The following is a 24341-nucleotide window of genomic DNA, read 5'->3' as shown; positions in this document are numbered from 1 at the left end:
AATAAGGCACTCTAGCGAAAAAAGAATATGTATTCGGAAAGCCAGAGAGTGCTGCTTTTAGTTAGAATAAACGTTTTAACGCCACTGTGCACACAATTTAAAATACACGAGCTCAAAAGTAGAACTTCCAAATTTTCTGCCTAATATTTTATCGAAAGTGCTAATAAGACGTGCTACTTGTCTTCTGCTGCGAGTATTTAGTGTCAATATCAGCAGCATTAAAGTTAAACTAATCAGATAATCCAATCTAAGCTACTTTGATAAACATCAGCTTAACTATGACCAATTCTTCTACATGCGTAATCTCTTCCCATTTGCTACGCTCCTGGTATATAGATTCACGAAACGTCGAAAAAATGGCATTCCCGGGTCTAGTTAAAGGGGGAACCCTTGCTTAAATAAGGCACTCTAGCGAAAAAAGAATATGTATTCGGAAAGCCAGAGAGTGCTGCTTTTAGTTAGAATAAACGTTTTAACGCCACTGTGCACACAATTTAAAATACACGAGCTCAAAAGTAGAACTTCCAAATTTTCTGCCTAATATTTTATCGAAAGTGCTAATAAGACGTGCTACTTGTCTTCTGCTGCGAGTATTTAGTGTCAATATCAGCAGCATTAAAGTTAAACTAATCAGATAATCCAATCTAAGCTACTTTGATAAACATCAGCTTAACTATGACCAATTCTTCTACATGCGCAATCTCTTCCCATTTGCTACGCTCCTGGTATATAGATTCACGAAACGTCGAAAAAATGGCATTCCCGGGTCTTGTTAAAGGGGGGACCCTTGCTTAAATAAGGCACTCTAGCGAAAATAGAATATGTATTCGGAAAGCCAGAGAGTACTGCTTTTAGTTAGAATAAACGTTTTAACGCCACTGTGCACACAATTTAAAATACACTAGCTCAAAAGTAGAACTTCTAAATTTTCTGCCTAATATTTTATCGAAAGTGCTAATAAGACGTGCTACTTGTCTTCTGCTGCGAGTATTTAGTGTCAATATCAGCAGCATTAAAGTTAAACTAATCAGATAATCCAATCTAAGCTACTTTGATAAACATCAGCTTAACTATGACCAATTCTTCTACATGCGCAATCTCTTCCCATTTGCTACGCTCCTGGTATATAGATTCACGAAACGTCGAAAAAATGGCATTCCCGGGTCTAGTTAAAGGGGGAACCCTTGCTTAAATTAGGCACTCTAGCGAAAAAAGAATATGTATTCGGAAAGCCAGAGAGTGCTGCTTTTAGTTAGAATAAACGTTTTAACGCCACTGTGCACACAATTTAAAATACACGAGCTCAAAAGTAGAACTTCCAAATTTTCTGCCTAATATTTTATCGAAAGTGCTAATAAGACGTGCTACTTGTCTTCTGCTGCGAGTATTTAGTGTCAATATCAGCAGCATTAAAGTTAAACTAATCAGATAATCCAATCTAAGCTACTTTGATAAACATCAGCTTAACTATGACCAATTCTTCTACATGCGCAATCTCTTCCCATTTGCTACGCTCCTGGTATAAAGATTCACGAAACGTCGAAAAAATGGCATTCCCGGGTCTAGTTAAAGGGGGAACCCTTGCTTAAATAAGGCACTCTAGCGAAAAAAGAATATGTATTCGGAAAGCCAGAGAGTGCTGCTTTTAGTTAGAATAAACGTTTTAACGCCACTGTGCACACAATTTAAAATACACTAGCTCAAAAGTAGAACTTCTAAATTTTCTGCCTAATATTTTATCGAAAGTGCTAATAAGACGTGCTACTTGTCTTCTGCTGCGAGTATTTAGTTTCAATATCAGCAGCATTAAAGTTAAACTAATCAGATAATCCAATCTAAGCTACTTTGATAAACATCAGCTTAACTATGACCAATTCTTCTACATGCGTAATCTCTTCCCATTTGCTACGCTCCTGGTATATAGATTCACGAAACGTCGAAAAAATGGCATTCCCGGGTCGAGTTAAAAGGGGGACCCTTGCTTAAATAAGGCACTCTAGCGAAAAAAGAATATGTATTCGGAAAGCCAGAGAGTGCTGGTTTTAGTAAGATTAAACGTTTTAACGCTACTGTGCACACAATTTAAAATACACGAGCTCAAAAGTAGAACTTCCAAATTTTCTGCCTAATATTTTATCGAAAGTGCTAATAAGACGTGCTACTTGTCTTCTGCTGCGAGTATTTAGTGTCAATATCAGCAGCATTAAAGTTAAACTAATCAGATAATCCAATCTAAGCTACTTTGATAAACATCAGCTTAACTATGACCAATTCTTCTACATGCGCAATCTCTTCCCATTTGCTACGCTCCTGGTATATAGATTCACGAAACGTCGAAAAAATGGCATTCCCGGGTCTAGTTAAAGGGGGAACCCTTGCTTAAATTAGGCACTCTAGCGAAAAAAGAATATGTATTCGGAAAGCCAGAGAGTGCTGCTTTTAGTTAGAATAAACGTTTTAACGCCACTGTGCACACAATTTAAAATACACGAGCTCAAAAGTAGAACTTCCAAATTTTCTGCCTAATATTTTATCGAAAGTGCTAATAAGACGTGCTACTTGTCTTCTGCTGCGAGTATTTAGTGTCAATATCAGCAGCATTAAAGTTAAACTAATCAGATAATCCAATCTAAGCTACTTTGATAAACATCAGCTTAACTATGACCAATTCTTCTACATGCGCAATCTCTTCCCATTTGCTACGCTCCTGGTATATAGATTCACGAAACGTCGAAAAAATGGCATTCCCGGGTCTTGTTAAAGGGGGGACCCTTGCTTAAATAAGGCACTCTAGCGAAAATAGAATATGTATTCGGAAAGCCAGAGAGTACTGCTTTTAGTTAGAATAAACGTTTTAACGCCACTGTGCACACAATTTAAAATACACTAGCTCAAAAGTAGAACTTCTAAATTTTCTGCCTAATATTTTATCGAAAGTGCTAATAAGACGTGCTACTTGTCTTCTGCTGCGAGTATTTAGTTTCAATATCAGCAGCATTAAAGTTAAACTAATCAGATAATCCAATCTAAGCTACTTTGATAAACATCAGCTTAACTATGACCAATTCTTCTACATGCGTAATCTCTTCCCATTTGCTACGCTCCTGGTATATAGATTCACGAAACGTCGAAAAAATGGCATTCCCGGGTCGAGTTAAAAGGGGGACCCTTGCTTAAATAAGGCACTCTAGCGAAAAAAGAATATGTATTCGGAAAGCCAGAGAGTGCTGGTTTTAGTAAGATTAAACGTTTTAACGCTACTGTGCACACAATTTAAAATACACGAGCTCAAAAGTAGAACTTCCAAATTTTCTGCCTAATATTTTATCGAAAGTGCTAATAAGACGTGCTACTTGTCTTCTGCTGCGAGTATTTAGTGTCAATATCAGCAGCATTAAAGTTAAACTAATCAGATAATCCAATCTAAGCTACTTTGATAAACATCAGCTTAACTATGACCAATTCTTCTACATGCGCAATCTCTTCCCATTTGCTACGCTCCTGGTATATAGATTCACGAAACGTCGAAAAAATGGCATTCCCGGGTCTAGTTAAAGGGGGAACCCTTGCTTAAATTAGGCACTCTAGCGAAAAAAGAATATGTATTCGGAAAGCCAGAGAGTGCTGCTTTTAGTTAGAATAAACGTTTTAACGCCACTGTGCACACAATTTAAAATACACTAGCTCAAAAGTAGAACTTCTAAATTTTCTGCCTAATATTTTATCGAAAGTGCTAATAAGACGTGCTACTTGTCTTCTGCTGCGAGTATTTAGTTTCAATATCAGCAGCATTAAAGTTAAACTAATCAGATAATCCAATCTAAGCTACTTTGATAAACATCAGCTTAACTATGACCAATTCTTCTACATGCGTAATCTCTTCCCATTTGCTACGCTCCTGGTATATAGATTCACGAAACGTCGAAAAAATGGCATTCCCGGGTCTAGTTAAAGGGGGAACCCTTGCTTAAATAAGGCACTCTAGCGAAAAAAGATTATGTATTCGGAAAGCCAAAGAGTGCTGCTTTTAGTTAGAATAAACGTTTTAACGCCACTGTGCACACAATTTAAAATACACGAGCTCAAAAGTAGAACTTCCAAATTTTCTGCCTAATATTTTATCGAAGGTGCTAATAAGACGTGCTACTTGTCTTCTGCTGCGAGTATTTAGTGTCAATATCAGCAGCATTAAAGTTAAACTAATCAGATAATCCAATCTAAGCTACTTTCATAAACATCAGCTTAACTATGACCAAATCTTCTACATGCGCAATCTCTTCCCATTTGCTACGCTCCTGGTATATAGATTCACGAAACGTCGAAAAAATGGCATTCCCGGGTCTAGTTAAAGGGGGGACCCTTGCTTAAATAAGGCACTCTAGCGAAAATAGAATATGTATTCGGAAAGCCAGAGAGTACTGCTTTTAGTTAGAATAAACGTTTTAACGCCACTGTGCACACAATTTAAAATACACGAGCTCAAAAGTAGAACTTCCAAATTTTCTGCCTAATATTTTATCGAAAGTGCTAATAAGACGTGCTACTTGTCTTCTGCTGCGAGTATTTAGTGTCAATATCAGCAGCATTAAAGTTAAACTAATCAGATAATCCAATCTAAGCTACTTTGATAAACATCAGCTTAACTATGACCAAATCTTCTACATGCGCAATCTCTTCCCATTTGCTACGCTCCTGGTATATAGATTCACGAAACGTCGAAAAAATGGCATTCCCGGGTCTAGTTAAAGGGGGGACCCTTGCTTAAATAAGGCACTCTAGCGAAAAAAGAATATGTATTCGGAAAGCCAAAGAGTGCTGGTTTTAGTAAGATTAAACGTTTTAACGCTACTGTGCACACAATTTAAAATACACGAGCTCAAAAGTAGAACTTCCAAATTTTCTGCCTAATATTTTATCGAAAGTGCTAATAAGACGTGCTACTTGTCTTCTGCTGCGAGTATTTAGTGTCAATATCAGCAGCATTAAAGTTAAACTAATCAGATAATCCAATCTAAGCTACTTTGATAAACATCAGCTTAACTATGACTAATTCTTCTACATGCGCAATCTCTTCCCATTTGCTACGCTCCTGGTATATAGATTCACGAAACGTCGAAAAAATGGCATTCCCGGGTCTAGTTAAAGGGGGAACCCTTGCTTAAATTAGGCACTCTAGCGAAAAAAGAATATGTATTCGGAAAGCCAGAGAGTGCTGCTTTTAGTTAGAATAAACGTTTTAACGCCACTGTGCACACAATTTAAAATACACGAGCTCAAAAGTAGAACTTCCAAATTTTCTGCCTAATATTTTATCGAAAGTGCTAATAAGACGTGCTACTTGTCTTCTGCTGCGAGTATTTAGTGTCAATATCAGCAGCATTAAAGTTAAACTAATCAGATAATCCAATCTAAGCTACTTTGATAAACATCAGCTTAACTATGACCAATTCTTCTACATGCGCAATCTCTTCCCATTTGCTACGCTCCTGGTATAAAGATTCACGAAACGTCGAAAAAATCGCATTCCCGGGTCTAGTTAAAGGGGGAACCCTTGCTTAAATAAGGCACTCTAGCGAAAAAAGAATATGTATTCGGAAAGCCAGAGAGTGCTGCTTTTAGTTAGAATAAACGTTTTAACGCCACTGTGCACACAATTTAAAATACACTAGCTCAAAAGTAGAACTTCTAAATTTTCTGCCTAATATTTTATCGAAAGTGCTAATAAGACGTGCTACTTGTCTTCTGCTGCGAGTATTTAGTTTCAATATCAGCAGCATTAAAGTTAAACTAATCAGATAATCCAATCTAAGCTACTTTGATAAACATCAGCTTAACTATGACCAATTCTTCTACATGCGCAATCTCTTCCCATTTGCTACGCTCCTGGTATATAGATTCACGAAACGTCGAAAAAATGGCATTCCCGGGTCTAGTTAAAGGGGGGACCCTTGCTTAAATAAGGCACTCTAGCGAAAATAGAATATGTATTCGGAAAGCCAGAGAGTACTGCTTTTAGTTAGAATAAACGTTTTAACGCCACTGTGCACACAATTTAAAATACACGAGCTCAAAAGTAGAACTTCCAAATTTTCTGCCTAATATTTTATCGAAAGTGCTAATAAGACGTGCTACTTGTCATCTGCTGCGAGTATTTAGTGTCAATATCAGCAGCATTAAAGTTAAACTAATCAGATAATCCAATCTAAGCTACTTTGATAAACATCAGCTTAACTATGACCAAATCTTCTACATGCGCAATCTCTTCCCATTTGCTACGCTCCTGGTATATAGATTCACGAAACGTCGAAAAAATGGCATTCCCGGGTCTAGTTAAAGGGGGGACCCTTGCTTAAATAAGGCACTCTAGCGAAAAAAGAATATGTATTCGGAAAGCCAAAGAGTGCTGGTTTTAGTAAGATTAAACGTTTTAACGCTACTGTGCACACAATTTAAAATACACGAGCTCAAAAGTAGAACTTCCAAATTTTCTGCCTAATATTTTATCGAAAGTGCTAATAAGACGTGCTACTTGTCTTCTGCTGCGAGTATTTAGTGTCAATATCAGCAGCATTAAAGTTAAACTAATCAGATAATCCAATCTAAGCTACTTTGATAAACATCAGCTTAACTATGACCAATTCTTCTACATGCGCAATCTCTTCCCATTTGCTACGCTCCTGGTATATAGATTCACGAAACGTCGAAAAAATGGCATTCCCGGGTCTAGTTAAAGGGGGAACCCTTGCTTAAATTAGGCACTCTAGCGAAAAAAGAATATGTATTCGGAAAGCCAGAGAGTGCTGCTTTTAGTTAGAATAAACGTTTTAACGCCACTGTGCACACAATTTAAAATACACGAGCTCAAAAGTAGAACTTCCAAATTTTCTGCCTAATATTTTATCGAAAGTGCTAATAAGACGTGCTACTTGTCTTCTGCTGCGAGTATTTAGTGTCAATATCAGCAGCATTAAAGTTAAACTAATCAGATAATCCAATCTAAGCTACTTTGATAAACATCAGCTTAACTATGACCAATTCTTCTACATGCGCAATCTCTTCCCATTTGCTACGCTCCTGGTATAAAGATTCACGAAACGTCGAAAAAATGGCATTCCCGGGTCTAGTTAAAGGGGGAACCCTTGCTTAAATAAGGCACTCTAGCGAAAAAAGAATATGTATTCGGAAAGCCAGAGAGTGCTGCTTTTAGTTAGAATAAACGTTTTAACGCCACTGTGCACACAATTTAAAATACACTAGCTCAAAAGTAGAACTTCTAAATTTTCTGCCTAATATTTTATCGAAAGTGCTAATAAGACGTGCTACTTGTCTTCTGCTGCGAGTATTTAGTTTCAATATCAGCAGCATTAAAGTTAAACTAATCAGATAATCCAATCTAAGCTACTTTGATAAACATCAGCTTAACTATGACCAATTCTTCTACATGCGTAATCTCTTCCCATTTGCTACGCTCCTGGTATATAGATTCACGAAACGTCGAAAAAATGGCATTCCCGGGTCTAGTTAAAGGGGGAACCCTTGCTTAAATAAGGCACTCTAGCGAAAAAAGAATATGTATTTGTAAAGCCAAAGAGTGCTGCTTTTAGTTAGAATAAACGTTTTAACGCCACTGTGCACACAATTTAAAATACACGAGCTCAAAAGTAGAACTTCCAAATTTTCTGCCTAATATTTTATCGAAGGTGCTAATAAGACGTGCTACTTGTCTTCTGCTGCGAGTATTTAGTGTCAATATCAGCAGCATTAAAGTTAAACTAATCAGATAATCCAATCTAAGCTACTTTGATAAACATCAGCTTAACTATGACCAAATCTTCTACATGCGCAATCTCTTCCCATTTGCTACGCTCCTGGTATATAGATTCACGAAACGTCGAAAAAATGGCATTCCCGGGTCTAGTTAAAGGGGGGACCCTTGCTTAAATAAGGCACTCTAGCAAAAATAGAATATGTATTCGGAAAGCCAGAGAGTACTGCTTTTAGTTAGAATAAACGTTTTAACGCCACTGTGCACACAATTTAAAATACACGAGCTCAAAAGTAGAACTTCCAAATTTTCTGCCTAATATTTTATCGAAAGTGCTAATAAGACGTGCTACTTGTCTTCTGCTGCGAGTATTTAGTGTCAATATCAGCAGCATTAAAGTTAAACTAATCAGATAATCCAATCTAAGCTACTTTTATAAACATCAGCTTAACTATGACCAATTCTTCTACATGCGCAATCTCTTCCCATTTGCTACGCTCCTGGTATATAGATTCACGAAACGTCGAAAAAATGGCATTCCCGGGTCTAGTTAAAGGGGGGACCCTTGCTTAAATAAGGCACTCTAGCAAAAATAGAATATGTATTCGGAAAGCCAGAGAGTACTGCTTTTAGTTAGAATAAACGTTTTAACGCCACTGTGCACACAATTTAAAATACACGAGCTCAAAAGTAGAACTTCCAAATTTTCTGCCTAATATTTTATCGAAAGTGCTAATAAGACGTGCTACTTGTCTTCTGCTGCGAGTATTTAGTGTCAATATCAGCAGCATTAAAGTTAAACTAATCAGATAATCCAATCTAAGCTACTTTTATAAACATCAGCTTAACTATGACCAATTCTTCTACATGCGTAATCTCTTCCCATTTGCTACGCTCCTGGTATATAGATTAACGAAACGTCGAAAAAATGGCATTCCCGGGTCGAGTTAAAGGGGGGACCCTTGCTTAAATAAGGCACTCTAGCGAAAAAAGAATATGTATTCGGAAAGCCAGAGAGTACTGCTTTTAGTTAGAATAAACGTTTTAACGCCACTGTGCACACAATTTAAAATACACGAGCTCAAAAGTAGAACTTCCAAATTTTCTGCCTAATATTTTATCGAAGGTGCTAATAAGACGTGCTACTTGTCTTCTGCTGCGAGTATTTAGTTTCAATATCAGCAGCATTAAAGTTAAACTAATCAGATAATCCAATCTAAGCTACTTTGATAAACATCAGCTTAACTATGACCAATTCTTCTACATGCGTAATCTCTTCCCATTTGCTACGCTCCTGGTATATAGATTCACGAAACGTCGAAAAAATGGCATTCCCGGGTCGAGTTAAAGGGGGGACCCTTGCTTAAATAAGGCACTCTAGCGAAAAAAGAATATGTATTCGGAAAGCCAGAGAGTGCTGGTTTTAGTTAGATTAAACGTTTTAACGCTACTGTGCACACAATTTAAAATACACGAGCTCAAAAGTAGAACTTCCAAATTTTCTGCCTAATATTTTATCGAAAGTGCTAATAAGACGTGCTACTTGTCTTCTGCTGCGAGTATTTAGTGTCAATATCAGCAGCATTAAAGTTAAACTAATCAGATAATCCAATCTAAGCTACTTTGATAAACATCAGCTTAACTATGACCAATTCTTCTACATGCGTAATCTCTTCCCATTTGCTACGCTCCTGGTATATAGATTCACGAAACGTCGAAAAAATGGCATTCCCGGGTCTAGTTAAAGGGGGAACCCTTGCTTAAATAAGGCACTCTAGCGAAAAAAGAATATGTATTCGGAAAGCCAGAGAGTGCTGCTTTTAGTTAGAATAAACGTTTTAACGCCACTGTGCACACAATTTAAAATACACGAGCTCAAAAGTAGAACTTCCAAATTTTCTGCCTAATATTTTATCGAAAGTGCTAATAAGACGTGCTACTTGTCTCTTGCTGCGAGTATTTAGTGTCAATATCAGCAGCATTAAAGTTAAACTAATCAGATAATCCAATCTAAGCTACTTTGATAAATATCAGCTTAACTATGACCAAATCTTCTACATGCGCAATCTCTTCCCATTTGCTACGCTCCTGGTATATAGATTCACGAAACGTCGAAAAAATGGCATTCCCGGGTCTAGTTAAAGGGGGGACCCTTGCTTAAATAAGGCACTCTAGCGAAAAAAGAATATGTATTCGGAAAGCCAAAGAGTGCTGCTTTTAGTTAGAATAAACGTTTTAACGCCACTGTGCAAACAATTTAAAATACACGAGCTCAAAAGTAGAACTTCCAAATTTTCTGCCTAATATTTTATCGAAAGTGCTAATAAGACGTGCTACTTGTCTTCTGCTGCGAGTATTTAGTGTCAATATCAGCAGCATTAAAGTTAAACTAATCAGATAATCCAATCTAAGCTACTTTGATAAACATCAGCTTAACTATGACCAATTCTTCTACATGCGCAATCTCTTCCCATTTGCTACGCTCCTGGTATATAGATTCACGAAACGTCGAAAAAATGGCATTCCCGGGTCTTGTTAAAGGGGGGACCCTTGCTTAAATAAGGCACTCTAGCGAAAATAGAATATGTATTCGGAAAGCCAGAGAGTACTGCTTTTAGTTAGAATAAACGTTTTAACGCCACTGTGCACACAATTTAAAATACACGAGCTCAAAAGTAGAACTTCCAAATTTTCTGCCTAATATTTTATCGAAAGTGCTAATAAGACGTGCTACTTGTCTTCTGCTGCGAGTATTTAGTGTCAATATCAGCAGCATTAAAGTTAAACTAATCAGATAATCCAATCTAAGCTACTTTGATAAACATCAGCTTAACTATGACCAATTCTTCTACATGCGCAATCTCTTCCCATTTGCTACGCTCCTGGTATATAGATTCACGAAACGTCGAAAAAATGGCATTCCCGGGTCTAGTTAAAGGGGGAACCCTTGCTTAAATAAGGCACTCTAGCGAAAAAAGAATATGTATTCGGAAAGCCAAAGAGTGCTGCTTTTAGTTAGAATAAACGTTTTAACGCCACTGTGCACACAATTTAAAATACACGAGCTCAAAAGTAGAACTTCCAAATTTTCTGCCTAATATTTTATCGAAAGTGCTAATAAGACGTGCTACTTGTCTTCTGCTGCGAGTATTTAGTGTCAATATCAGCAGCATTAAAGTTAAACTAATCAGATAATCCAATCTAAGCTACTTTGATAAACATCAGCTTAACTATGACCAATTCTTCTACATGCGTAATCTCTTCCCATTTGCTACGCTCCTGGTATATAGATTCACGAAACGTCGAAAAAATGGCATTCCCGGGTCGAGTTAAAGGGGGGACCCTTGCTTAAATAAGGCACTCTAGCGAAAAAAGAATATGTATTCGGAAAGCCAGAGAGTGCTGCTTTTAGTTAGAATAAACGTTTTAACGCCACTGTGCACACAATTTAAAATACACGAGCTCAAAAGTAGAACTTCCAAATTTTCTGCCTAATATTTTATCGAAAGTGCTAATAAGACGTGCTACTTGTCTTCTGCTGCGAGTATTTAGTGTCAATATCAGCAGCATTAAAGTTAAACTAATCAGATAATCCAATCTAAGCTACTTTGATAAACATCAGCTTAACTATGACCAATTCTTCTACATGCGCAATCTCTTCCCATTTGCTACGCTCCTGGTATATAGATTCACGAAACGTCGAAAAAATGGCATTCCCGGGTCTTGTTAAAGGGGGGACCCTTGCTTAAATAAGGCACTCTAGCGAAAATAGAATATGTATTCGGAAAGCCAGAGAGTACTGCTTTTAGTTAGAATAAACGTTTTAACGCCACTGTGCACACAATTTAAAATACACGAGCTCAAAAGTAGAACTTCCAAATTTTCTGCCTAATATTTTATCGAAAGTGCTAATAAGACGTGCTACTTGTCTTCTGCTGCGAGTATTTAGTGTCAATATCAGCAGCATTAAAGTTAAACTAATCAGATAATCCAATCTAAGCTACTTTGATAAACATCAGCTTAACTATGACCAAATCTTCTACATGCGCAATCTCTTCCCATTTGCTACGCTCCTGGTATATAGATTCACGAAACGTCGAAAAAATGGCATTCCCGGGTCTAGTTAAAGGGGGGACCCTTGCTTAAATAAGGCACTCTAGCGAAAAAAGAATATGTATTCGGAAAGCCAAAGAGTGCTGGTTTTAGTAAGATTAAACGTTTTAACGCTACTGTGCACACAATTTAAAATACACGAGCTCAAAAGTAGAACTTCCAAATTTTCTGCCTAATATTTTATCGAAAGTGCTAATAAGACGTGCTACTTGTCTTCTGCTGCGAGTATTTAGTGTCAATATCAGCAGCATTAAAGTTAAACTAATCAGATAATCCAATCTAAGCTACTTTGATAAACATCAGCTTAACTATGACCAATTCTTCTACATGCGCAATCTCTTCCCATTTGCTACGCTCCTGGTATATAGATTCACGAAACGTCGAAAAAATGGCATTCCCGGGTCTAGTTAAAGGGGGAACCCTTGCTTAAATTAGGCACTCTAGCGAAAAAAGAATATGTATTCGGAAAGCCAGAGAGTGCTGCTTTTAGTTAGAATAAACGTTTTAACGCCACTGTGCACACAATTTAAAATACACGAGCTCAAAAGTAGAACTTCCAAATTTTCTGCCTAATATTTTATCGAAAGTGCTAATAAGACGTGCTACTTGTCTTCTGCTGCGAGTATTTAGTGTCAATATCAGCAGCATTAAAGTTAAACTAATCAGATAATCCAATCTAAGCTACTTTGATAAACATCAGCTTAACTATGACCAATTCTTCTACATGCGCAATCTCTTCCCATTTGCTACGCTCCTGGTATAAAGATTCACGAAACGTCGAAAAAATGGCATTCCCGGGTCTAGTTAAAGGGGGAACCCTTGCTTAAATAAGGCACTCTAGCGAAAAAAGAATATGTATTCGGAAAGCCAAAGAGTGCTGCTTTTAGTTAGAATAAACGTTTTAACGCCACTGTGCACACAATTTAAAATACACTAGCTCAAAAGTAGAACTTCTAAATTTTCTGCCTAATATTTTATCGAAAGTGCTAATAAGACGTGCTACTTGTCTTCTGCTGCGAGTATTTAGTTTCAATATCAGCAGCATTAAAGTTAAACTAATCAGATAATCCAATCTAAGCTACTTTGATAAACATCAGCTTAACTATGACCAATTCTTCTACATGCGTAATCTCTTCCCATTTGCTACGCTCCTGGTATATAGATTCACGAAACGTCGAAAAAATGGCATTCCCGGGTCGAGTTAAAGGGGGGACCCTTGCTTAAATAAGGCACTCTAGCGAAAAAAGAATATGTATTCGGAAAGCCAGAGAGTGCTGCTTTTAGTTAGAATAAACGTTTTAACGCCACCTGTGCACACAATTTAAAATACACGAGCTCAAAAGTAGAACTTCCAAATTTTCTGCCTAATATTTTATCGAAAGTGCTAATAAGACGTGCTACTTGTCTTCTGCTGCGAGTATTTAGTGTCAATATCAGCAGCATTAAAGTTAAACTAATCAGATAATCCAATCTAAGCTACTTTGATAAACATCAGCTTAACTATGACCAATTCTTCTACATGCGCAATCTCTTCCCATTTCTACACTCCTGGTATATAGATTCACGAAACGTCGAAAAAATGGCATTCCCGGGTCTTGTTAAAGGGGGGACCCTTGCTTAAATAAGGCACTCTAGCGAAAATAGAATATGTATTCGGAAAGCCAGAGAGTACTGCTTTTAGTTAGAATAAACGTTTTAACGCCACTGTGCACACAATTTAAAATACACGAGCTCAAAAGTAGAACTTCCAAATTTTCTGCCTAATATTTTATCGAAAGTGCTAATAAGACGTGCTACTTGTCTTCTGCTGCGAGTATTTAGTGTCAATATCAGCAGCATTAAAGTTAAACTAATCAGATAATCCAATCTCAGCTACTTTGATAAACATCAGCTTAACTATGACCAATTCTTCTACATGCGTAATCTCTTCCCATTTGCTACGCTCCTGGTATATAGATTCACGAAACGTCGAAAAAATGGCATTCCCGGGTCTTGTTAAAGGGGGGACCCTTGCTTAAATAAGGCACTCTAGCGAAAAAAGAATATGTATTCGGAAAGCCAAAGAGTGCTGCTTTTAGTTAGAATAAACGTTTTAACGCCACTGTGCACACAATTTAAAATACACGAGCTCAAAAGTAGAACTTCCAAATTTTCTGCCTAATATTTTATCGAAAGTGCTAATAAGACGTGCTACTTGTCTTCTGCTGCGAGTATTTAGTGTCAATATCAGCAGCATTAAAGTTAAACTAATCAGATAATCCAATCTAAGCTACTTTGATAAACATCAGCTTAACTATGACCAATTCTTCTACATGCGCAATCTCTTCCCATTTGCTACGCTCCTGGTATATAGATTCACGAAACGTCGAAAAAATGGCATTCCCGGGTCTAGTTAAAGGGGGAACCCTTGCTTAAATAAGGCACTCTAGCGAAAAAAGAATATGTATTCGGAAAGCCAGAGAGTACTGCTTTTAGTTAGAATAAACGTTTTAACGCCACTGTGCACACAATTTAAAATACACGAGCTCAAAAGTAGAACTTCCAAATTTTCTGCCTAATATTTTATCGAAAGTGCTAATAAGACGTGCTACTTGTCTTCTGCTGCGAGTATTTAGTGTCAATATCAGCAGCATTAAAGTTAAACTAATCAGATAATCCAATCTCAGCTACTTTGATAAACATCAGCTTAACTATGACCAATTCTTCTACATGCGTAATCTCTTCCCATTTGCTACGCTCCTGGTATATAGATTCACGAAACGTCGAAAAAATGGCATTCCCGGGTCTTGTTAAAGGGGGGGACCCTTGCTTAAATAAGGCACTCTAGCGAAAAAAGAATATGTATTCGGAAAGCCAAAGAGTGCTGCTTTTAGTTAGAATAAACGTTTTAACGCCACTGTGCACACAATTTAAAATACACGAGCTCAAAAGTAGAACTTCCAAATTTTCTGCCTAATATTTTATCGAAAGTGCTAATAAGACGTGCTACTTGTCTTCTGCTGCGAGTATTTAGTGTCAATATCAGCAGCATTAAAGTTAAACTAATCAGATAATCCAATCTAAGCTACTTTGATAAACATCAGCTTAACTATGACCAATTCTTCTACATGCGCAATCTCTTCCCATTTGCTACGCTCCTGGTATATAGATTCACGAAACGTCGAAAAAATGGCATTCCCGGGTCTTGTTAAAGGGGGGACCCTTGCTTAAATAAGGCACTCAAGCGAAAATAGAATATGTATTCGGAAAGCCAGAGAGTACTGCTTTTAGTTAGAATAAACGTTTTAACGCCACTGTGCACACAATTTAAAATACACGAGCTCAAAAGTAGAACTTCCAAATTTTCTGCCTAATATTTTATCGAAAGTGCTAATAAGACGTGCTACTTGTCTTCTGCTGCGAGTATTTAGTGTCAATATCAGCAGCATTAAAGTTAAACTAATCAGATAATCCAATCTAAGCTACTTTGATAAACATCAGCTTAACTATGACCAATTCTTCTACATGCGCAATCTCTTCCCATTTGCTACGCTCCTGGTATATAGATTCACGAAACGTCGAAAAAATGGCATTCCCGGGTCTAGTTAAAGGGGGAACCCTTGCTTAAATAAGGCACTCTAGCGAAAAAAGAATATGTATTCGGAAAGCCAGAGAGTGCTGCTTTTAGTTAGAATAAACGTTTTAACGCCACTGTGCACACAATTTAAAATACACGAGCTCAAAAGTAGAACTTCCAAATTTTCTGCCTAATATTTTATCGAAAGTGCTAATAAGACGTGCTACTTGTCTTCTGCAGCGAGTATTTAGTGTCAATATCAGCAGCATTAAAGTTAAACTAATCAGATAATCCAATCTAAGCTACTTTGATAAACATCAGCTTAACTATGACCAATTCTTCTACATGCGTAATCTCTTCCCATTTGCTACGCTCCTGGTATATAGATTCACGAAACGTCGAAAAAATGGCATTCCCGGGTCTAGTTAAAGGGGGAACCCTTGCTTAAATAAGGCACTCTAGCGAAAAAAGAATATGTATTCGGAAAGCCAGAGAGTGCTGCTTTTAGTTAGAATAAACGTTTTAACGCCACTGTGCACACAATTTAAAATACACGAGCTCAAAAGTAGAACTTCCAAATTTTCTGCCTAATATTTTATCGAAAGTGCTAATAAGACGTGCTACTTGTCTTCTGCTGCGAGTATTTAGTGTCAATATCAGCAGCATTAAAGTTAAACTAATCAGATAATCCAATCTAAGCTACTTTGATAAACATCAGCTTAACTATGACCAATTCTTCTACATGCGCAATCTCTTCCCATTTCTACACTCCTGGTATATAGATTCACGAAACGTCGAAAAAATGGCATTCCCGGGTCTTGTTAAAGGGGGGACCCTTGCTTAAATAAGGCACTCTAGCGAAAATAGAATATGTATTCGGAAAGCCAGAGAGTACTGCTTTTAGTTAGAATAAACGTTTTAACGCCACTGTGCACACAATTTAAAATACACGAGCTCAAAAGTAGAACTTCCAAATTTTCTGCCTAATATTTTATCGAAAGTGCTAATAAGACGTGCTACTTGTCTTCTGCTGCGAGTATTTAGTGTCAATATCAGCAGCATTAAAGTTAAACTAATCAGATAATCCAATCTCAGCTACTTTGATAAACATCAGCTTAACTATGACCAATTCTTCTACATGCGTAATCTCTTCCCATTTGCTACGCTCCTGGTATATAGATTCACGAAACGTCGAAAAAATGGCATTCCCGGGTCTTGTTAAAGGGGGGACCCTTGCTTAAATAAGGCACTCTAGCGAAAAAAGAATATGTATTCGGAAAGCCAAAGAGTGCTGCTTTTAGTTAGAATAAACGTTTTAACGCCACTGTGCACACAATTTAAAATACACGAGCTCAAAAGTAGAACTTCCAAATTTTCTGCCTAATATTTTATCGAAAGTGCTAATAAGACGTGCTACTTGTCTTCTGCTGCGAGTATTTAGTGTCAATATCAGCAGCATTAAAGTTAAACTAATCAGATAATCCAATCTAAGCTACTTTGATAAACATCAGCTTAACTATGACCAATTCTTCTACATGCGCAATCTCTTCCCATTTGCTACGCTCCTGGTATATAGATTCACGAAACGTCGAAAAAATGGCATTCCCGGGTCTAGTTAAAGGGGGAACCCTTGCTTAAATAAGGCACTCTAGCGAAAAAAGAATATGTATTCGGAAAGCCAGAGAGTACTGCTTTTAGTTAGAATAAACGTTTTAACGCCACTGTGCACACAATTTAAAATACACGAGCTCAAAAGTAGAACTTCCAAATTTTCTGCCTAATATTTTATCGAAAGTGCTAATAAGACGTGCTACTTGTCTTCTGCTGCGAGTATTTAGTGTCAATATCAGCAGCATTAAAGTTAAACTAATCAGATAATCCAATCTCAGCTACTTTGATAAACATCAGCTTAACTATGACCAATTCTTCTACATGCGTAATCTCTTCCCATTTGCTACGCTCCTGGTATATAGATTCACGAAACGTCGAAAAAATGGCATTCCCGGGTCTTGTTAAAGGGGGGGACCCTTGCTTAAATAAGGCACTCTAGCGAAAAAAGAATATGTATTCGGAAAGCCAAAGAGTGCTGCTTTTAGTTAGAATAAACGTTTTAACGCCACTGTGCACACAATTTAAAATACACGAGCTCAAAAGTAGAACTTCCAAATTTTCTGCCTAATATTTTATCGAAAGTGCTAATAAGACGTGCTACTTGTCTTCTGCTGCGAGTATTTAGTGTCAATATCAGCAGCATTAAAGTTAAACTAATCAGATAATCCAATCTAAGCTACTTTGATAAACATCAGCTTAACTATGACCAATTCTTCTACATGCGCAATCTCTTCCCATTTGCTACGCTCCTGGTATATAGATTCACGAAACGTCGAAAAAATGGCATTCCCGGGTCTTGTTAAAGGGGGGACCCTTGCTTAAATAAGGCACTCAAGCGAAAATAGAATATGTATTCGGAAAGCCAGAGAGTACTGCTTTTAGTTAGAATAAACGTTTTAACGCCACTGTGCACACAATTTAAAATACACGAGCTCAAAAGTAGAACTTCCAAATTTTCTGCCTAATATTTTATCGAAAGTGCTAATAAGACGTGCTACTTGTCTTCTGCTGCGAGTATTTAGTGTCAATATCAGCAGCATTAAAGTTAAACTAATCAGATAATCCAATCTAAGCTACTTTGATAAACATCAGCTTAACTATGACCAATTCTTCTACATGCGCAATCTCTTCCCATTTGCTACGCTCCTGGTATATAGATTCACGAAACGTCGAAAAAATGGCATTCCCGGGTCTAGTTAAAGGGGGAACCCTTGCTTAAATAAGGCACTCTAGCGAAAAAAGAATATGTATTCGGAAAGCCAGAGAGTGCTGCTTTTAGTTAGAATAAACGTTTTAACGCCACTGTGCACACAATTTAAAATACACGAGCTCAAAAGTAGAACTTCCAAATTTTCTGCCTAATATTTTATCGAAAGTGCTAATAAGACGTGCTACTTGTCTTCTGCAGCGAGTATTTAGTGTCAATATCAGCAGCATTAAAGTTAAACTAATCAGATAATCCAATCTAAGCTACTTTGATAAACATCAGCTTAACTATGACCAATTCTTCTACATGCGTAATCTCTTCCCATTTGCTACGCTCCTGGTATATAGATTCACGAAACGTCGAAAAAATGGCATTCCCGGGTCTAGTTAAAGGGGGAACCCTTGCTTAAATAAGGCACTCTAGCGAAAAAAGAATATGTATTCGGAAAGCCAGAGAGTGCTGCTTTTAGTTAGAATAAACGTTTTAACGCCACTGTGCACACAATTTAAAATACACGAGCTCAAAAGTAGAACTTCCAAATTTTCTGCCTAATATTTTATCGAAAGTGCTAATAAGACGTGCTACTTGTCTTCTGCTGCGAGTATTTAGTGTCAATATCAGCAGCATTAAAGTTAAACTAATCAGATAATCCAATCTAAGCTACTTTGATAAACATCAGCTTAACTATGACCAAATCTTCTACATGCGCAATCTCTTCCCATTTGCTACGCTCCTGGTATATAGATTCACGAAACGTCGAAAAAATGGCATTCCCGGGTCTAGTTAAAGGGGGGACCCTTGCTTAAATAAGGCACTCTAGCGAAAATAGAATATGTATTCGGAAAGCCAGAGAGTACTGCTTTTAGTTAGAATAAACGTTTTAACGCCACTGTGCACACAATTTAAAATACACTAGCTCAAAAGTAGAACTTCTAAACTTTCTGCCTAATATTTTATCGAAAGTGCTAATAAGACGTGCTACTTGTCTTCTGCTGCGAGTATTTAGTTTCAATATCAGCAGCATTAAAGTTAAACTAATCAGATAATCCAATCTAAGCTACTTTGATAAACATCAGCTTAACTATGACCAATTCTTCTACATGCGTAATCTCTTCCCATTTGCTACGCTCCTGGTATATAGATTCACGAAACGTCGAAAAAATGGCATTCCCGGGTCTAGTTAAAGGGGGAACCCTTGCTTAAATAAGGCACTCTAGCGAAAAAAGAATATGTATTCGGAAAGCCAGAGAGTGCTGCTTTTAGTTAGAATAAACGTTTTAACGCCACTGTGCACAGAATTTAAAATACACGAGCTCAAAAGTAGAACTTCCAAATTTTCTGCCTAATATTTTATCGAAGGTGCTAATAAGACGTGCTACTTGTCTTCTGCTGCGAGTATTTAGTGTCAATATCAGCAGCATTAAAGTTAAACTAATCAGATAATCCAATCTAAGCTACTTTGATAAACATCAGCTTAACTATGACCAAATCTTCTACATGCGCAATCTCTTCCCATTTGCTACGCTCCTGGTATATAGATTCACGAAACGTCGAAAAAATGGCATTCCCGGGTCTAGTTAAAGGGGGAACCCTTGCTTAAATAAGGCACTCTAGCGAAAAAAGAATATGTATTCGGAAAGCCAGAGAGTGCTGCTTTTAGTTAGAATAAACGTTTTAACGCCACTGTGCACACAATTTAAAATACACTAGCTCAAAAGTAGAACTTCTAAATTTTCTGCCTAATATTTTATCGAAAGTGCTAATAAGACGTGCTACTTGTCTTCTGCTGCGAGTATTTAGTTTCAATATCAGCAGCATTAAAGTTAAACTAATCAGATAATCCAATCTAAGCTACTTTGATAAACATCAGCTTAACTATGACCAATTCTTCTACATGCGTAATCTCTTCCCATTTGCTACGCTCCTGGTATATAGATTCACGAAACGTCGAAAAAATGGCATTCCCGGGTCGAGTTAAAGGGGGGACCCTTGCTTAAATAAGGCACTCTAGCGAAAAAAGAATATGTATTCGGAAAGCCAGAGAGTGCTGGTTTTAGTTAGATTAAACGTTTTAACGCTACTGTGCACACAATTTAAAATACACGAGCTCAAAAGTAGAACTTCCAAATTTTCTGCCTAATATTTTATCGAAAGTGCTAATAAGACGTGCTACTTGTCTTCTGCTGCGAGTATTTAGTGTCAATATCAGCAGCATTAAAGTTAAACTAATCAGATAATCCAATCTAAGCTACTTTGATAAACATCAGCTTAACTATGACCAATTCTTCTACATGCGTAATCTCTTCCCATTTGCTACGCTCCTGGTATATAGATTCACGAAACGTCGAAAAAATGGCATTCCCGGGTCTAGTTAAAGGGGGAACCCTTGCTTAAATAAGGCACTCTAGCGAAAAAAGAATATGTATTCGGAAAGCCAGAGAGTGCTGCTTTTAGTTAGAATAAACGTTTTAACGCCACTGTGCACACAATTTAAAATACACGAGCTCAAAAGTAGAACTTCCAAATTTTCTGCCTAATATTTTATCGAAAGTGCTAATAAGACGTGCTACTTGTCTCTTGCTGCGAGTATTTAGTGTCAATATCAGCAGCATTAAAGTTAAACTAATCAGATAATCCAATCTAAGCTACTTTGATAAATATCAGCTTAACTATGACCAAATCTTCTACATGCGCAATCTCTTCCCATTTGCTACGCTCCTGGTATATAGATTCACGAAACGTCGAAAAAATGGCATTCCCGGGTCTAGTTAAAGGGGGGACCCTTGCTTAAATAAGGCACTCTAGCGAAAAAAGAATATGTATTCGGAAAGCCAAAGAGTGCTGCTTTTAGTTAGAATAAACGTTTTAACGCCACTGTGCAAACAATTTAAAATACACGAGCTCAAAAGTAGAACTTCCAAATTTTCTGCCTAATATTTTATCGAAAGTGCTAATAAGACGTGCTACTTGTCTTCTGCTGCGAGTATTTAGTGTCAATATCAGCAGCATTAAAGTTAAACTAATCAGATAATCCAATCTAAGCTACTTTGATAAACATCAGCTTAACTATGACCAATTCTTCTACATGCGCAATCTCTTCCCATTTGCTACGCTCCTGGTATATAGATTCACGAAACGTCGAAAAAATGGCATTCCCGGGTCTTGTTAAAGGGGGGACCCTTGCTTAAATAAGGCACTCTAGCGAAAATAGAATATGTATTCGGAAAGCCAGAGAGTACTGCTTTTAGTTAGAATAAACGTTTTAACGCCACTGTGCACACAATTTAAAATACACGAGCTCAAAAGTAGAACTTCCAAATTTTCTGCCTAATATTTTATCGAAAGTGCTAATAAGACGTGCTACTTGTCTTCTGCTGCGAGTATTTAGTGTCAATATCAGCAGCATTAAAGTTAAACTAATCAGATAATCCAATCTAAGCTACTTTGATAAACATCAGCTTAACTATGACCAATTCTTCTACATGCGCAATCTCTTCCCATTTGCTACGCTCCTGGTATATAGATTCACGAAACGTCGAAAAAATGGCATTCCCGGGTCTAGTTAAAGGGGGAATTAAATAAGGCACTCTAGCGAAAAAAGAATATGTATTCGGAAAGCCAGAGAGTGCTGCTTTTAGTTAGAATAAACGTTTTAACGCCACTGTGCACACAATTTAAAATACACGAGCTCAAAAGTAGAACTTCCAAATTTTCTGCCTAATATTTTATCGAAAGTGCTAATAAGACGTGCTACTTGTCTTCTGCTGCGAGTATTTAGTGTCAATATCAGCAGCATTAAAGTTAAACTAATCAGATAATCCAATCTAAGCTACTTTGATAAACATCAGCTTAACTATGACCAATTCTTCTACATGCGTAATCTCTTCCCATTTGCTACGCTCCTGGTATATAGATTCACGAAACGTCGAAAAAATGGCATTCCCGGGTTTTGTTAAAGGGGGGACCCTTGCTTAAATAAGGCACTCTAGCGAAAAAAGAATATGTATTCGGAAAGCCAAAGAGTGCTGCTTTTAGTTAGAATAAACGTTTTAACGCCACTGTGCACACAATTTAAAATACACGAGCTCAAAAGTAGAACTTCCAAATTTTCTGCCTAATATTTTATCGAAAGTGCTAATAAGACGTGCTACTTGTCTTCTGCTGCGAGTATTTAGTGTCAATATCAGCAGCATTAAAGTTAAACTAATCAGATAATCCAATCTAAGCTACTTAGATAAGCATCAGCTTAACTATGACCAATTCTTCTACATGCGCAATCTCTTCCCATTTGCTACGCTCCTGGTATATAGATTCACGAAACGTCGAAAAAATGGCATTCCCGGGTCTAGTTAAAGGGGGGACCCTTGCTTAAATAAGGCACTCTAGCGAAAAAAGAATATGTATTCGGAAAGCCAGAGAGTGCTGCTTTTAGTTAGAATAAACGTTTTAACGCCACTGTGCACACAATTTAAAATACACGAGCTCAAAAGTCGAACTTCCAAATTTTCTGCCTAATATTTTATCGAAAGTGCTAATAAGACGTGCTACTTGTCTTCTCTACGTCTTCTGCTGCGAGTATTTAGTGTTAATATCAACAGCATTAAAGTTAAACTTATCAGATAATCCAATCTGAGTTACAACACACATTTAAACTTAATACGAGCAATAATTGTTACTTACTACATAAAAAATAAGATATATTCTCACCTGCGCGCCAGTAAGTGTGGCTACATCGACGATCGTATCCGCCTTTAAATCCCGCTGAGCGAACACAACGCCGTCACTTAGTACTAGACGACCTGCAAAGAATATTCTCGCGATTTATTTGTGAAAATTCTTTACTTGAACTCTGCTTTTAGCAAATTCTGCAATTAACTGCTGAACAATAACTTCTGACGGGTAAAGGAATGGGGGATAGTGCGACCATATTGTATTCGTAGTTCAATTGATTATTAGAAACCAAAAAAAAAAAAATACCTTCTGCGTCTGTATTATTGATCTCGACTGTGCGTCCTGAATACAGTTGATGGATGTCGTCAGGTCTGGAAAACAATAATAGAACTACTAAAATACATCTTCATAACTTTACATTTTCATTTATATAAATTGGCGTGCACAAAAATGCCCTAATTTTTTTTTGTGAATAAATGTCAACTTAAGTTGATTTTTTTTATAATTATTTACTTAGTTTTAAACAAAATGAAATGCATTTCAGGTAAGTGACATATTTATTTACGATATTTTCAGGACCGTCATCATTAACCTTTTAAGTTTAAATTAACGCAGTGTATTAGCACTCGACAACTGTTTTGTTTTTTTTTATTGCTGCAAGTGCAGTAGTATCTTCTTTTAATTTTACGACGCTTAAAATGGTTATTCGAGAAGCAGAAGTTGTTCGCATCATCACATGTTATATATATATATATATATATAATGAAGGAAAAGTTAACATGATATTTGTAAGTTACTGTATAATATTATTTTGTGAGGTACTTAACAAGTTATTGTGATACTCATTTGGTATAATGTAGTCTGTAGATCGCATCTCCTATGTCCAGTAAGCTCTCCGACGACCGACCAGCGCGTTAAATCAGTAAATCAGTTTTTAGAGCTGACTGCCATTGCGGCGATTAAATTAAATAATGTTTTTTAGTGTATACAATAAACTAACTTATTATTATAGATAAATAATGAAACAAAAAACTGATCACTGTTATTTTTTTAGGTAATTTGTATGCATAAAATCACCGGTTTATGTCAGTCAGTCAGCACTCTTTTTAACCGCCGCGCGTTGCAATGTAAATGCCTTCCTTTGTGAATAATTTCAATAATTGCTCCAAACTTACCTACCTTTTTAAAGCACTTTGAATGCTTTTTTTTTAATGTACTTTCTTACACTATATGTATGTATGTATATATGTATGTATGTATGCATGTATGTATGTGTATATATGCATGTACGTATGCAGTAGCGTGCACAGGGTCTTCGGCCAGGGTATGCATAAAGCAGATATATAGCATACAATAGAAATATCCCCCTCCAATACGAGGTATATAAAATAATTTGGGTATGCAGTGCTTTGTTGCAT

At 37.0% G+C, this 24341-nt stretch overlaps 1 protein-coding gene across 1 annotated transcript in view; it reads right to left on the bottom strand.

Moving 5' to 3' along the window:
- LOC120633583 (probable aminopeptidase NPEPL1) overlaps positions 1–24341 on the bottom strand; it is a 259058-nt gene that overhangs the window by 220914 nt on the left and 13803 nt on the right. The window contains exons 8-9 of the mRNA XM_039903834.1: positions 23230–23294; positions 22960–23051 (exon numbers count right to left, since the gene is read on the bottom strand). Coding sequence (XP_039759768.1) covers positions 22960–23051; positions 23230–23294 — 157 coding nt within the window. The remainder of the gene's footprint in view (positions 1–22959; positions 23052–23229; positions 23295–24341) is intronic.

This window comes from Pararge aegeria, chromosome 1, assembly GCF_905163445.1.
Source record: "Pararge aegeria chromosome 1, ilParAegt1.1, whole genome shotgun sequence".
NCBI classification, from domain to species: domain Eukaryota; kingdom Metazoa; phylum Arthropoda; class Insecta; order Lepidoptera; family Nymphalidae; genus Pararge; species Pararge aegeria.
Note: the sequence above shows the minus strand (reverse complement) of the source record. Positions and strands in the feature narration are given on the sequence as shown.